The 17,923-nt window shown below is 35.3% G+C and overlaps 1 protein-coding gene across 15 annotated transcripts in view; it reads left to right on the top strand.

Annotated features, from left to right (window-relative positions):
• The first annotated feature begins 7,456 nt into the window (after positions 1-7,456).
• LOC106868340 (RNA-binding protein Nova-1) overlaps positions 7,457-17,923 on the top strand; it is a 42,273-nt gene continuing 31,806 nt past the window's right edge. For 4 of the 15 annotated variants that reach the window (XM_089365097.1, XM_089365095.1, XM_089365089.1 and 1 more), the window contains exon 1: positions 9,926-10,633. In XM_089365097.1, coding sequence (XP_089221223.1) covers positions 10,516-10,633 — 118 coding nt within the window. In that variant the 5' untranslated portion in view covers positions 9,926-10,515. The other 11 variants (XM_089365100.1, XM_089365094.1, XM_089365099.1 and 8 more) reach the window with 10 other exon arrangements.

Below are 17,923 nucleotides of genomic sequence, written 5' to 3'. Positions count from 1 at the left end.
CCTACATGTTGAGCAGGGCCAGCTGCTCAACATGTTGACCAGCTGGAATGAGAGTTTTATCTCCCTTCTCACTAACAACAATTTTGTCTTAGCTAAGTTAACTTTAAGGCCCTTCAATTCCAGGTTTTGCTTCCAAATCCGGAATTTCTTCTCCAACTCTTCTACAGATTTTGCAATAAGAGCAAGATCATCAGCATATAATAGTTCCCATGGGCATCCAGTTTTAAATTCATCTGTTATGGCCTGGAGAACTATGATGAATAGGAGTGGACAAAGAACTGATCCCTGGTATACTTCAACTTCTACATTAAATTCATTACAGTATTCAAGGTCAACTCTCACCTTACTGACAGCATTGCTATACATGGCTTGAACTGCTCTAACAAGCCACCACTCTACTCCTAGCTTCCTTAGAGACCACCAAATAAGAGAGTGGAGAATCCTGTCGAAAGCTTTCTCCAGGTTGACAAAGGCTAAGTACAATGGCTTACTTTTGGCCAAATACTTTTCTTGCAACTGTCTCACTAGGAAGATGGCATCTGTGGTACTTCTCCCAGGAACAAAACCAAACTTATCTCATCTAGTTTAATTCTATCCCTAATCAGTTGAGATATAACCCTAATTTTCATGACCTGGTCCAGCAGTTTGATACCTCTGTAGTTGTTTCTATCTTTACCTTTATAGCATTTGACTATAATACTGCTGCACCAGACTTTGGAGATGATGCCTTTCTGAATAACCTGATTAACTATAATGATGGTGTGGACTTGCTAGACCTGGTTGTGAAAATTACATAGAGAGTTATATCTCAACTAATTAGGGATAGAATTAAACTAGATGAGATGCAGTTTGGTTTTGTACCACAGATGCTATCATCATCATACATTTTAATCATCTTAGCAGTGATACCCAATGGTCCAGGGGCTTTCCCAGTTTTCATTTTCTTAATTGCCTTATCTATTATACTGATATCAGCTCAGATGGCTGGTACCTGAATTGGTTCAATATTTGAAAGACTTTCCTTCTCCCAATCATTCTCTACATTTAACAACCTTTCATAATGGTATCTCCACATCTTTTTCTCTGAGTCATTTAAAACTAGAAGTGGTTGATAGTTTCCATTACCTAGGTAACCAAGTCAGTAGTTGGAGTGGATGCTATGAGAGTGTAGCCGCTAGAATAAGAATAGCCTGGGCAAAGTTCAGAGAGCTCTTACCTCTGCTGGTGAGAAAGGGACTCTCGCTCAGAGTAAAAGACAGACTGTATGACGCATGTGTACGAACAGCCATGCTACATGGCAGTGAAACATGGGCCGTGACTGCTAAGGACATGCGTAAGCTTGCAAGGAATGAAGCTAGTATGTTCTGCTGGATGTGTAATGTCAGTGGGCATACATGACAGAGTGTAAGCACCCTGAGAGAAAAGTTGGACCTAAGAAGCATCAGATGTGGTGTGCAAGAGAGACGACTGCGCTGATATGGTCATGAGTTGTGTATGGATGAGGACAGCTGTGTGAAAAAGTGTCACACCCTAGCAGTAGAGGGAACCTGTGGAAGAGGTAGACACATGAAGATCTGGGATGAGGTGGTGAAGCACAGCCTTCGAACATTGGGCCTCATAGGAGAAATATCAAGGTATCAAGACCTTTGGAGATATGTTGTGCTTGAGAAGACCTGGCAAGCCAAGTGAGACCATAACCGTGGCCTATTGCCAGTGCAGCATAACCAGTCCATTTAAGAGTACGCTTCAATCATTGGGCAATAAACTGCGCTTGCAAAGACTTGTTGAGTCAAGTGAATTCATTGTCGTGGCCGACGACAGTACCGCCTGATTGGCACCTGTGCCAGTAGCACATAAAAAGCATCATTCAATGGTGGTCGATGCCAGTGCTGCCTGACTGGCTCCCATGCCAGTGACACATAAAAAGCACTATTCAAGCATGGTCGATGTCAGTACTACCTGACTGGTCCTCATGCCTGAGTGGTTGGCATTAGGAAGGGCATCCAGCTGTAGAAACTGTCAGATCAAATTGGAGCTTGGTGCAGCCTTCTGGCTTGTGGCCCTCAGTCAAACCGTCCAACCCATGCCAGCATGGAAAGCAGACATTAAACGATGACAGTGATGATAATGATGACTAAGCGCAAGCATACCATTATCCATTCGCATACATTTCTCACCTTCCGCATCTCTGTTCTCTCTGATACACTGCTTTGCAATCCTGAACACCTCATGCCTCTGATCCTTGTGCTGTAGAACATTAGCAAACTTCTTACCTTCTGTTATTCCTTTTGCTATGTAGACTTGACGCCCAGCCTCCCTTCAGGCTCCCTGGTATAATGCTTTACTTCCACCATTTTCCCAGTCGTTCCAGGCCTGTGTCTTTGTTTTTATAACACTGTCCACCTTGTTTCACCACCAAGTCACCCTCAGCCTTTGCATCAACCACAGATTTGGTCAGCAGCACTCAGTAAATTGTCCCGCCGGAATTTCCAGTTGTCCTCAGATCTATATGTCCCTTCTTTCTCCTCTGGGACATATATATACATATATGACAGACCCACAAGGCTTTGATCAGCCCAAGGCCATAGTAGAAGATACTTGCCTAAGGTGCCATGCAGTAGGACTCAACCCAAAACTGTGTGGTTAGAAAGCAAACTTCATATTTCTTTACTGCCCACAAGGGGCTACACACAGAGGGGACAAACAAGGACATACAAATGGATTAAGTCAATTATATCGACTCCAGTGCGTAACTGGTACTTATTTAATCGACCCCGAAAGGATGAAAGGCAAAGTCGACCTCGGCGGAATTTGAACTCAGAACGTAAAGACAGATGAAACACCGCACAGCATTTCGCCCGGCGTGCTAACATTTCTGCCAGCTCGCCGCCTTTAGAAAGCAAACTTCTTACCACACAGCCACGTCTGCTCCTATATATATATATATATATATATATATATATATATATATATATATATATATACGCACGCACGCACGCACACACGCACGCACACACGCACACATACATATATACATATATACATATATATATATATATATATATATATATATATATATAGCAAGTTAGTTTTTGCATGTGGCAGATGTTCAGGTGCAATAAAGACTGTAAACAAACAGGAAACAACTTCTATCTCATTCCAGGGTGAAAAACTAGAGGTAGTCGATAGCTTCCGCTATCTGGGCGACCAAGTTAGTAGTGGGGGTGGGTGCGCTGAAAGTGTAGCTGCTAGAATAAGAATAGCCTGGGCAAAGTTTAGAGAGCTCTTACCCCTGCTGGCGACAAAGGGACTCTCACTCAGAGTAAAAGGCAGACTGTATGACGCATGCGTACGAACAGCCATGCTACATGGCAGTGAAACATGGGCTGTAACTGCTGAGGACATATGTAAGCTCGCAAGGAATGAAGCCAGTATGCTCCGTTGGATGTGTAATGTCAATGTGAATACCCGTCAGAGTGTAAGTATCTTGAGAGAAAAGCTGAACATTAGAAGCATCAGTTGTGGCGTGCAAGAGAGACGATTGCTCTGGTATGGACATGTGGTGAGAATGGATGAGGATAGCTGCGTGAAAAAGTGCCACACCCTAACAGTTGAGGGAACCCGTGGAAGAGGTAGGCCCAGGAAGACCTGGGCTGAGGTGGTGAGGCAAGACCATCGTACATTGGGCCTCACCGAGGCGATGACTACTGACCGAGACCTTTGGAAATGTGCTGTGCGTGAGAAGACCCGGCAAGCCAAGTAAGATCGTTGCCAGTGCCCCTGGACTGGTTCTTGTGCGGGTGGCACATGAGATGCACCATTTTGAGCGTGGCCGTTGCCAGTACCACCTGACTAGCTCCCGTAGGATTTTCGAGCGAGATCGTTGCCAGTGCCCCTGGACTGGCTTGTGCCGGTGGCACATAAAAGACACCATTTCGAGCGTGGCCGTTTTCGTGCGGGTGACACGTAAAAGCACCCACTACACTCTCTGAGTGGTTGGCGTTAGGAAGGGCATCCAGCTGTAGAAACTCTGCCAAATCAGACTGGAGCCTGGTGTTGCCATCCGATTTCACCAGTCCTCAGTCAAATCGTCCAACCCATGCTAGCATGGAAAGCGGACGTTAAACGATGATGATGATGATGATGATGATATATATATATTTCAACACATAAATACTAAACAGTATATATCAAGGATAAAATCCTTTATATATACTGTTCAGTATTTACGCATTGAAAAAATTTTATCTTTCTACTCATTCTACAATACATTCCAATGCTTCAAAAACAAACTTGTTTGTTTACATATGACGTTATACACACACACACATATATATATCATTAGCATCATCATCATCATTTAACATCCATTTTCCATGTTGGCATGGTTTGACAGGAGCTGGTAAGGCCAGAGGCTGTACCAGGTTCCATTGTCTGTTCTGGCATGGTTCCTTTGGCTGGATGTTCTTCCTAATGCCAACCACTTCACAGAGTGTTTACTGGGTGCTTTTTATGTGACACCAGTATGAGTGCTTTTAACATGGCACTAGCACTTGTGCTTCTTAAGTGGTACCAGCACCAGAATCAATTCTGCTTTGGTGGACAGCTCATTTTGAGAATAGCAGGGCTCCAGACATCTCAGTCCTTTGCCATCTCCTTCACAAGGCTCAGTGTCTTGAGATTGGCCTGCAGTACTTTGTCCCATGTCTTCCCCTTCAACTGATCGACACTTCTGTATACAACTGCCCTCATCCATACACATAACATGACCAAACCAGTGTAGTCTGCTCTCTTGCACACTGCATCTATTTTCTCTTAAGCCTAACTTTTCCCTCAATGCATTATGATTTTGTTGCACATGTACGCTGATGTTGCACATCCAGCAGAGCATACTAGCTTCATTCCTCTCTAGTCTTCGCATGTCCTCTACATTCAAGCCCCAATATCTCACCACCATATAGAATTGCTGTTCGTAAACATGCACCATACAACCTTCCATTCACTCAGAGATCGAGAACTTTGGTTGCCAACAGAGGCAAAAGCACTTTGAATGTTCTCCATCCTATTCTTATTCTAGTGATTACACTTTCTGTACATCCTCCTCCACTACTAACTAGGTCACCTAGGTAGCAGAAATTATCCACTGCCTATAAAGAACTTCCGCAACATTTGAGAAAATCAATTTCCCAAGTAGTTTTTATGGCTCCTGTGCATCTTCCACATACAAACACTACACTCACTGATAACCCTATTATTCCATTGCACCTCTTGTGTATCCATAGCTTGCATTGGGTACACCAAATGGAATTACTGCCTACACCTTTCCTACATATCAAGCAGAGCCATTTATCTAATGAGGGAAGGGTCCTGTCCATTTTCTTGCTTACTAGATCCCTAGTCTTTGCTAAGTTAACCTCAAGGTCCTTTGATTCCAAGTTTTACTTCCACACCTGGAATTTTTATTCCTAGTTCTGTTAAAGAATCAATATGAGAGCTATATAGCAGTTCCTGCGGGTAGCCAGTCTTGAATTTCTGTTATGTCGTGGAGGACTATGATGAATAGGAGGAGACTGAGAACCAAACTCTGAGGAATGCTTACCTGCACACTAAATTCATACTTATATTCATGGTTAACTGTCACCTTACCAACAGAATCTCTGTACATAACCTGTACAGCTTTCGGAAGCCACTCATCTGCCCCTAGCTTCCTCAGAGCCTACCATATCACACAGTGGGGTACACACACATCATCATCAGCAGCTGCTTTCTATGCTGGTATGGGTTGGATGGCTTAACAGAATCTTGGATTGGAGGATAACTTTTTCTTCTAATGTCTCAGTTTTGGTATGCACTTTATGGCAAAATGCCCTTTCTAACACCAACCAGTTTGCAATGGATTCTGTATGATTTTTCTTAGTATCAGCATTACAAAGTTGTCTTGACAAGGGAAAGACTAAACATTTCTCTTAATCCTGTGTTACCCCAATTCGATTTAGCAATCACTTTACAGAGTGTATTGAGCGTTTTTTGATGGCTCCTTGTATCTGATGTCACCTTGTAACTAAAGAGAGAGCTCCTGTGACTGAGAGAAAGAGAATAAGAGAGCAAGTGATGAATTTAGGTGAGGTGTGGAGAAGTTAAAGTGTGATGGGAGGAAAAGGTTTATTGCTGTCACAGTTAGTGAGGAGAGTAATAGAAACATTGCTAGAGAAGGGGAAAGGGAAGGAGTAATGTCAGGAGTTAGCAAGAGTGATTCAGGAGATAATAGGGTGGGCTGAATAGAAAGAGATTTAGAGCTATTTTGCAGTGTATATGGGTGGGTAGGTGGAGTTTGGGGAGTCTTCCCTGCCTTCACATTCTTAATTGTTGTATCTATCATACAGCTGTCTACTGGAATGGCCAGTCTCTTCGTTGGGTTTATAATGTGTAGACCTCTCTCTCTGCCTTGCAATTCCCAGTCTGTTATAGCAGCACTTCCATGCCTTTTTCATTTCAGAATTACTAAGTGCAAGTGTACCATTATTCATGTCTACATACATAATGTAGAATATTGACAAAGCTCCTATTTCTGGTTTTCCCCCTCGCTATGTATAACTGATGTCTAACTTCTCATAAAGTTTCTTTGCTCTTTTCCTCTTTCCAAGCCTATCGCTTTGCTTTTATGCCTCTGTTCCATCACCACATCACCTTCAGTTTGCCTGGCACCTTGCACCAGCTATAAGTTTGATCTGTAGCCTTCAGGTTTTCCTGTAGGAACATCTAGTTGTCTTTCATGCTATAAATTTTTATCTCTCCCTCATTTTGTCAAATGCTTCAGATTGGTTTAAAAAATTTTTTTTTTTTAAAGTTCTGGTTGTTTGATGGCTCTTTGAACTTTCCTATCTTCTTTTTTCAAACTGATTTGTGCCCCTGAGTCTATCTAGCTCTAGAATCTGAAATCATTAATTTTGTCACTAACCACACACACACACACACACATATATATATATATATATATATATATATATATATAAGGGTAGATATATGTGTGCATGTGTGTGTATGCATATATGTAGGTATATATATATATATATATATATACATATGCACATACATATATACATACATACATATACACACATGTACATATATATATATATATATATATATATATATATATATATATATATATATATACACGCACACACACATGTACACAAACGCATACATGCATACACATATATAAATACAATATATACAAATATATTATATAAAAATATATTTTATAAATATATATATTATGCATATACACCTATATAATATTTAGATTATACACAGTGTATATATATATTATTTATATATTTTATATGTGTACGTACACACCCTCTTTTCTGATGTAGTCTTAATACAAGTCACTTAGTTACATGCGGTCATTTGTCACGTGACAAAAAAATGCTTTTCTTTTGGTGTTGTCGCTTGGTTATAATACAGATTGGTATATAGTCACCGACTGATCGACATCTCTCCGTCTAAGTTGAGTTAGTTACAAACCGGCCACGTGTCTGATACCATATGTATTCATACCACGGCTGCCACACCGAGCAATGGTTCAGTAAGCAGAATACTTTAACATGGTCGTGCAGTCAGCTGATCTTCCACCCATGTTCAGGGGTTGGGGGAGGTAGAAAAACTGCTAAATGTTAAATGGGGTTCCTTTTAAGTCCATAAGTTTAAACGTAGACGATTTGTTGTGTCGCCTAGATGCTTGTTTTATCAAAAAGTTTTGTAAATGCTTATTTGTAAGTTTAAGAGAAAAAAATGAAAAAAAAAATGAACTCATGTGAGTGTTACTATGCACTAGTATGTGCATAAGCACAAGTGTGTGCATGGGATGTCTATTTTATTTACTGCTAATTTGTTTTTAAGACTAACTTTATAAAAGTATGCTTCTGTTTTGAAGAACGTTTATATATATATATATATATATATATATATATATATGCATATATATATATATATATATATATATATATATATATATATATATATACACTTTGCATTTAATTTCAAATGATTGTTCTCTTATATAATCCACTAAAAAAAAAAAAAGATTAGGATATATAAACGGTAACATTTTTTCCTTTAAAAACATTTTCTGAGAATACTTGATATTTCTGTTAATGCTATGCTATTGTCACATCTGTATGCAGTTTTAAAAACATTTTAAAACCCATCCCTTCATTCATCAGTTCACAATGTAATATCTATTGAAAAAAAAAAAAAGAAAAAATATATATATATATATACATACATATATATATATATATATATATATATATATATATATACACACACACACCTATATATTATCTTTTTACTTTCATCGAACCATCATTACGTTGTTATATAAAATATTTTTATACTCTTAGATTGTTCTGTATATGTAGTAAAGGAAAATTCATAAATATATTAACTATGCTGCATCTATTTTCGTAGAGTTGTATATAATTAAAAAAAGAAAAACATTATAACATGTATATAAAGAGCAAACTTATATTGAGTTTGTCAATGTTTTTATAGAAGTCGTTTTGTGTCTTGTTATTGTATTTTACTCAATTCCTCATATTGATGCTTTATGCTCATTCAGTGTTGCATTTATCATTTTCCCTCTCTCTTTCTCTCGTTCTCTATAAATATTAACAAATGGTAATAATCGATACTGCATTTATACGTGTCCATTCGACCCTTTTAACGCCTGTAAAGCATCCTATTTGCGTATTAAGAATTGCGCTATGATATTTGATAATTTTTGCAAGATATAATGCCCTAAGTATATGTTTAAAAACAAATAAATATTGTATTCCATATTAATGTTCTATGATATAATCCAGGTTTAATTGAAATCGCTATAAGATTTGTCCTACGTGCTACGCAGCTTGGACCAGCTGATTTCTCTTTTCTTTCTTTTTTTTTCCTCGTCTAATGAAATATACATAATGGTGCAGGGAAGGAATCATTCTGGATCACGTTATTCAGATGCGCAATATTTTAGTCTCATTTATAAAGAAAAAGTTATTTATAATTATAAGACAATCGGTTAGGTATGAAATAAAATGTAGATTCGAGAAAATAATCTTGTCTGTTGCTTCTAAGACCCATCGTTTATGTGCATTTATCAAATGTATTAATTACTGGTAAAATGTAATAAAGATGAAAAGAAGAAAATCGTTCACCAGAAATTATACATATTATACATGAAACTGTGTATTATATATGTAGCAAAAAAAAAATGTGTATTTTACGTTGTAATAATATTGTTGCATGTTCTTCGCACTTGAAAATTCATCAATCTGTGATAGGTGATTGAAACACGCTATAAGTGATTCATAAAACACTAAAGGTTATTATCTATCATCCATGTAAGTAGTGTGCAAAAATATAACATGTCCGATTTGTATTATTTTTATAATAGTAGTAATTAGGTGTTCCTGAATTTGTGTCAATTTATGCTTGTACTTCGAACTACAAACACACTCGCTCTTTTTTCTTTTCTTGTTTTCTCTTTCGCACTTTGTTCCCCTCCCCACCCTTGTTTCTTTTCTTTTCTTTTTTTTTTTTACAAATACACTTGTGTTGTGTGTGCTTGTTGCTGTTTACATTAAATAATTGGGGGATGGGGGGATATGTCCGTAATTCTAGTTTTCTTAATAGGATTTTTGCAACGTGAATAAAATCAATGAAAGGAAAATTGCTGCTATCAATTGTGATTGTGCGTTGTGGTGCAGGAGAGAGAGAGAGAGAGAAGGAGAGAAACAAGTTGAGAGAGGTAAGAGAGAGACAGAATGGGAGAAGAGAGACCAAGAGTGGGGAAAGAGAGAGAGAGAGACGAAAGATAGAGAGTAGTTTAACAGTGGGAGTGATTGATGCGAATTATTTGCCAAGCAGTCTTCTTTCTACTGCCACTACAACACACTACAGTTATAACAGACATTCTCTGGATATATTATGGAGAGAGAGAGAAGTTGTAGATGATATTGTTGCACTTTGTTTGCCAACAAGTCCTAACTGCTTAACTACATTATACAATAAGAAAACACACACACATAGAGAAGCTCTGGAGATACACACATACATATATATATAAAATAATATTTATATATATATATATATACGTTTTTTTTTTTTTTCGTTTTCACCCTTTCTCTTACTCCCATGTTCACATTCAACTTGCTAACTTTCTAATATCGTCGACGGCTACTTGAACTACCTACCTAACCAGGCTGGCTCAGCCCTATCACCATCGCCACCACCGCCATCATCATCATCATTATTGCTACAACCACCGCCGTCGCCGCCATCATCATCATCATCATCATTCACTGTCTCACTCAGTCTCTCACTCACTCACATACACACTCTCACTCTCTCTCTCGGTCTCTTTCATTACCTCTACTCTCATTCCATTTCATAAGTGAACTATTCAATTAGTCTCGTGCTCGTGCCGTGGTACTCCGCGAGATCTGGGCTTAGCGAAAGATGGCGATGAGTTTCGATGGCATGAATGGGTCAGATATGGACACATCCGACTCCCGAAAAAGACCCTCAGACGCCGAAAGTGATAGCGGGGTGACGAAGCGCTCAAACCAAGGCGGAGGTTAGATACATTTTGAATATCCTTTTGGTTTTTTTCTTTTTTTTACCATTTTATTTTCTCCATTTTTATGTCTTTTTGCCTTTTTTTTTCTTGCATCCTTCCGAAACGGCAATTTCTATTTCACTCATATCTCTCTCTCTCGGTCTCTCCACCTTCTACGTAATATATATATATATTCAGTTGACGACTATATATATATATATATATATATGCATATGCGTGTGTATGTATTTATGTGTGTGTGTGCCTCCTCAATTAGCATTATTCCTTCGTTTCAACTTGATTTTTTTTCTTTTTAAATCTATGGGTTTTCTTTTATACGTTAGACTGGAAAACGCTATCGCTTGTCTTCTATCCCCCCTTTCATTCCGTTTCTTGCCTTTCTTTCTCTTCACCCCTCTCTCCACAGAACGTTCTCTATCAATCTATCCTCATTATAACATTTGGCATTCAAGTAAATCGTTATTGCTTACAATAATGACCACTTGTCCAAAGAAGTCGACCGACATGCAAGAAATGGCAACCAAATCTTCCTCCTTATACTGCTGTCTGAATTACAATCAGAAAAAAAAGAGAGAAAAGGAGGGGGAGAACGTATTAGATAATGTAGTCCTAGTTACATCAGTACATAAATGATACACACACACACACGCACACATAATGTTACACATGTATATTCTATATAAAATACGTACATTTTAAATATACTGGAAATTGCATTTATTAAGATTAAAATATTGAGAAGTGTATATATATATATATATATACACACACATTCTATGCTTTTCACTGTCGCTATTCGGAGTTTCTTGCTATACGTCCTTTCAGTTGACGACTAATATTAACTCCTTTTCCTATACGAATTTTATTCCCTTACATATCTCTATGTGTTATGTTTACACACACACACACACACACACAGAGTATTGGTGTGTACTCCCACCATATTATATGTTTGAGACGGGATGGTCATGGTCGGTAGATCTTTTGAAACACATATTGAAAAGTCTTGATGGAGGAGGAGGGGGTGTTAATTATGTGAGTCGGTGAGGGGACTAAGCAACACCAACCACTTGTCCAAATAATTTGCGTGTCATACAATATACACACATATATGTATATATGTGTGTGTGTGTCTATATATATAGAGATAGATAGATAAATAGATATGTATATATTATATACATATAGAGATATATATATCGAGTAAAAGTCGGCATCGGTTGAGAGGAAACCAACGATTGTTGGCAATATGGCCGACGCCACCATCAACTCCGACGACGTCGTTTACTGCTTTCACCAATGTTGTTGGCTGCTTAAACACTGCTGCTATATAAAACCTACTGCGTATAAGGCAGTATAAGATAGCAGCAAGGAGAATTTTAGTGTTTTTATTACTAATCATCTCCTTTCCTTTCTTTTTATATATATATATATTACATTATTTTTGATTTTGGTATATTTCCTACCTACCTCTCTCTATCTCTCTCACACATGAATAATTACTCTTGACTTTGCAAAAATACTCATTTTAACAATTTAATTTTTCTTACCCTTTTATTCACACCACCTTCTCATTCTTTTTCACCTTTGATATTGGAAATATCCCACTGGGTGTTTCTTTTTTTGTCGTTTTAGATTAGTTTCTTTCAGTGTTAATGAAAAATTAAGCCAACATAATGTGACGCTATTAACACATTGACGTGCATATTATGTGAATATGCGTATGTGTACACACACATACATATATATACATGTATGACACTACGGGCACATAAATGTAGATATATGATGTATATATATAATCACATCTATATGACAGTATTAATGCACAGTATGTGTGTATGTAATTCTGTGTATTTACATATGTATATCTAATATATATACAATCTAGTGGAATATTTCTAATTTTGAGTGCGTACATGTATATATAATAATTTCGATTTTTGATTTATGTACATACGCATGTAATTTCGATATGAAATTTTAATGTTTATACAAAATGTTTGTCGTATGAATATTAAAATTTTATATAAAGTTAAAATTATGCATGTAGGTACAATTGTGCAATATTCATATACGTATTACTATATATTTGAAATATATCCAATATATATATACTTGTACAGTAAACGTTAAAGAATATTGGAATATCAAAAAAAAAAAAAAAGCGAAAAGAATGTATCTAAATGTCCTGTTATAAGTTAATTTTGTAAATTTTCATTATGAAAGAAGTGTGGTTGTCCTTCTTGGTATCCCGTACGGGACAGATAGAGATTAGTTTGTCATTCAAAAGTGTGTGTGTGTGTCATAGGATGGTTGTTGGACCTTTTTGATAATTCTGACACAAGTAAAGCAATTCGTATTCTTGACTGGATTATTTAAAACCATTTGTTCTATATTTAAGATTTTGTTTTCTTTAATATCAATTAAATTTATATTTTCTGTGTGTGTATGTGTGTGTGTGAAATCCTTCAGATATATCAATGAACTAGATGGCTATGTTTTATGATCCTGAATTGACTTTTATATAACTACAGTCAATAGTTAAAAACCTCTCCATCTTTGCATTTTTATATCGGCTTGTGTGCCCCTCCCACCTTTACTCCAATCCCTTCCGAGATGTAATTGTTCATAGATCCACTCCACCCCCTAATTATTAAAGTTCTAAGCTATTAGTGCGTTCTCCCAATAAACCGAATACGTGTGTGCGCGCGCGCGTACGTGCACGTTCTCAATTCATTTTGAACAGTTCCTATAAATTAATTTCAGCTGTGAAATATAACGATCAAAAGAATAAAGGATATATATATATATATAAAATGCTTTTTTTTTTTAATGTAGAAGGGTTTTCAAATACAAAATATGCTCAGGAAAACGAAGGTTTATGATTTACTAAAGGAGAAAGTCGACATTTTATCGAATTATAAATGTACGATGAACATGTATCGTTTTAGAGCCGATATTTTATGGCAATCTTTAGAAGATGGTATTTCAGCGACATGCAAGAGAAGAAAAGAAAGAAGAAAAAACCCCTCATTCTGATATCTCGTTCTGAATATTACGTATGACAGGCAGAACTATATATAGCAATGAATTCGGAGTACGCGATTCAGACAGCCTGAAGGTGGGAGCCGACATCACTTCGCATTGCGCAAAAAAAAAAAAAAAATGACTCGACTCGACCTACATACTTCCGTCTATAATATTGAAGACAACAACCTTTTCGATAGATGTGAGCTAGCAAGTTTTCCTGCATGGAGAGGTATTATCTTGCCTTCTTCGGAGTTAGGAAATTTGAGGTTTATAATTTTATTACATACACACTTAGTGATTTTAATGGGTTTCTTTTGATTATCATCCTCTTTAGTGCTGGTTGGATTGGATGGATAGCTAAACAGATAGCTAGGTAGATAAATGATCGCAAATGTATGTAGGACTTGTGTGGCCACGTCGTAACAAGAGCAACACCCACTGACACAGCTAACGTGATGTCTAGCTATCACTTGTAGACATTTCTTTGCTAATGCGGACACGTGTCAATTAATATCAAGTTTTCTTTTTAATAATTTTGTATTATATTTGGATGTTGAGACATTTTGCTCTCTACCTTCTTTAAGTCGAACTATATATATATATATTTAACCGATTGGTATTGTATTGCTGCTTCGTCTGTTGATCATGTCAGAACAAGTATAACGATGGCTACGTATGGCACATCTGATATATCTACACCCGAACTACCAGGTATCTGATATCTACCTCTCTACATCGCCCCTCCCTTATTTGTCTCATTATATATATATATATATATATATATATATATATATATATATATATATATATATATATATATATATATATATATCCTATATATATCCTATATATATATATATATATATATATATATATATATATATATATAGGAGCAAATAGAAAATACTCATTTGTTACGTACTTAACTTCTTCGTCCTTTTCTATCCTCTGCCCTCAACCCCTTAGTGGTTTTGCGACTGAACGTCGTTTTACCACTGTGTATGTGTGTTCGTCATTTCTACATCCTTTTTGCAAAACTATGCGTCAGCCAGTTCTACGCATTCTGAGATAGTCATTTAACTGATTCGTGGGGTGGTTTCAATTGAAATCCTGCTAATACTACTAAAGATATCTTGTAATATATTAATACACTCACACTGTGTGTGTGTGTGTGTATATATATATATATAGAGAGAGAGAGAGAGAGAATTAACATATATATATATATATATATATATAATACGCAGACACGTACAGGCATAGAGTAAACTATTTTCCCATTGCTCTCTCATTTACGTAGGAATGTAGTTTATTTGCATGGGTATTTCTCGACTATTATACTCAAACACGATTGTATAGCAGTTTTGGCTGTAGGTCATTTGTGTCATCTTAGAGGTCGTAGCTTAAAATACTTTTTACTGTCGTCCTCCTTTGAAAACTATAAATAATTTCGGCTTCATTGTTATGTTAATTTAATTAATTAGGATAGCATATTCCTTGGTTTTAATTACATTAGTATAGATTTATAATTAAATACTGTCCTTTCCCACAAGAAATATTGGTAGTCTGATATATTTGGAAGTGGAATGTGGCATAGGCTACAAGTATAATTTCTTTGTAGGTTGATAGAGCAATTAAAATGATTAGTTGGGTTAAATCTGTTAGTGTGATTGCATCAGATACTTTTGAAGGTTTCATGAACAGTGTATTACATTTTCTGTCTGTCGTTTGTTGAGTTTTAAAAATAAAATGTATTAAAATTAATTTTTGACATTTCATTTTCAGTAACATACTGTTCCATTGATGACTAAGGGATCATTTATTAGTACTTGAATGAAATATGCGTGCAATTTTTAAAATAACTGTATTTGTTGCTTAAACTGATTTAAAAAAATGCTTTTAAGACTTCTTTTTAGTTGAAAGTATATTTTAAATCGTCTATGATATAATTTGGTGGTAGGTAGTGTATTCAGAATTCAGAATATTCAATACATTTTTTTTCTCATTATTAATGGCTGCATTCATAAAAATCAGCTGATTCTTGATAAGCTATTGAAAGTTGCTGTAATACATTATTTTCCCCTGTAGACAATGAATTTACAATTAAAACGTTATCACATGATTAAATTATTTGAAATATTTTATTTACTCATTTCCAAATATAAGTTTTTCTTCATCCTGTTTTGGAGAATGTCGTTTTTGTTAATTATCTAAAAGGCAAACAAGTATAATTTAGATCGTTTAAATTAAATGGTATAATTTGAATGTGGATATTAGTCAGTCAAGATATTTTAAAACAAATCATCTATAATAATTAAAGCTTTCATTTTAACATGTAAAAATATTATACTGGAATTTGATAACTATTAAATATTGATACACAGTTGATGTTATTTTAAATCCCTTTATTTATATTGTCAGATTTGATTAGTTTATTTTCCTAAATGTAGAGCTCTGGATATTTCACTATATTTTGTGATTCAAGAAAATTTTATTGCAGTTCTAAAGAAACTGATTCATTTGAGAGCAAACATATGCAAGTATTAAGAGGGTTTAAGGTACAAGAAGACCATGTGCAAAAGTACAGCTTGAGGTTAATGTGCTGAGTGTCAATGCAAAGTTATATCTAATTATATAACTATATTTGAATAAATATTTGTCAGTGAGTGACTTACAAAATTTGTTTTGTACTATAGATTTTAACTTAGTGTATAAAAACTTCACAACAGACTGTACTTTGTTGAAGATATCTACTTTGCTGGAAAGGTCATTGAAAAGGATTTAGTTTGTTAGGTGAACAGATAAGGTATTGTTTGTTGTGTTTAACTATTTATTGAATGTTACAGAGGTTGTGGTACTGATTGCAAGATACAAGCAGAATATTGTTAATTACTAAACATTCAGTGAACTGTTTGGCGTGTGGGGTGGGCGACTGGAAGAAATAAGTGAAGTCAAGTATTTAAGATATTTATGATGTTTACTGCTTAGCTGAATATATATTAATCTATTTTATAAGCAATACTCATTTTGTTTAATAATTGAAAAAGTGTTACATTTTTGTTGTGATACAAATGTTAACTTTTACGAATGATATAGAGTTTACTTCTTCATTTATAATATCACTTAAGCTAATTGTAATTAGAATATTATAGTAGCTATTTTAAAACCAAAACTTGCATTTTAAAGTGAAAAATACTTCCAGAACTTAACTAGTTTTTAGTAAATGTAAATTCAGTATTTGAGTTATAAACGTTCTAATTAACCCAGTGGTTTTTAGCATACTTTATTTAATCTTGAGATATTCGCTGTTTAAATTTTTTATGCTTTTTTCACTCCATTAGTATATTTTATTATCTAATTTCTTTTTGTTTTCATCATTAGTGTATTAAGGATTAAATCTGTCCCCAAAGCAAATTCTCAAATTATGAATTTGTTGTTTACTACTACTATTTCATAAATGTCCTCAGGGAATTAAATGTGCTGGGAGGGATGGTTTGGTGAAGTTTGCAGATATAACCGTATTTCGTATTTTTCATGTGATGAGTCAAGTTTATTGCAAAAGAATTTTGGCAGCGTTTTAGTTTTTTTTTTTTTTTGTCGTTTATTGCAATTAAAATATTGCAACGATTGCAAAGGAATTAGTGGGTGTAGTTTATTGTATAGTGAGAATTATCTCCCTTGCATTGAGTAACGTGGAACATGAATACTTGTTTATGAAATTAATGAAATATGTTAACTAAGATTTGTTACATATGGGCTAATTAATGTTGTGCTCATATATTTATATATTCTTTCTTTTTGGCAGGGGGACATTGCAAAAAGGAAATTTCTAATTTGTTATGGAAAGCAGCATGGCTAATGTATTATAAATTATTTAAATATTTTAATTTGTCATGTGTAGGTTATATTCTAATATTGTAGATTTTTCGAGAATTTATTTCAACCCAAATGTTCACTTGATTCCTGGTATTATTTTTCAATTGTTGGTTTTCAGTTTTTATATCCTCATAGTCTGCTACTCTAAACGAAATCTGTTCTATAAATTTGTTGACCAGGAATATATGATTTGAGTGTATCTACTTTATAACATCTGTTATAACAGAAATTTACATCTCTTCAATAAAAAAAAAATATTGCATTTTATAATCACAATATTAATCAGCTTTTTAGATTGTTTGGTCTCACTTGTAATTATTCTAGTATGCATAGTTATGTACATATTTTCAACATAAGTTTATAGTTGGTTCTAGGTTC

Source organism: Octopus bimaculoides, chromosome Z (genome assembly GCF_046866305.1).
Source record: "Octopus bimaculoides isolate indiv1 chromosome Z, ASM4686630v1, whole genome shotgun sequence".
NCBI classification, from domain to species: Eukaryota; Metazoa; Mollusca; class Cephalopoda; order Octopoda; family Octopodidae; genus Octopus; species Octopus bimaculoides.
The sequence above is the reverse complement of the archived record's forward strand: the minus strand, read 5'-3'. Positions and strand labels throughout refer to the sequence as shown.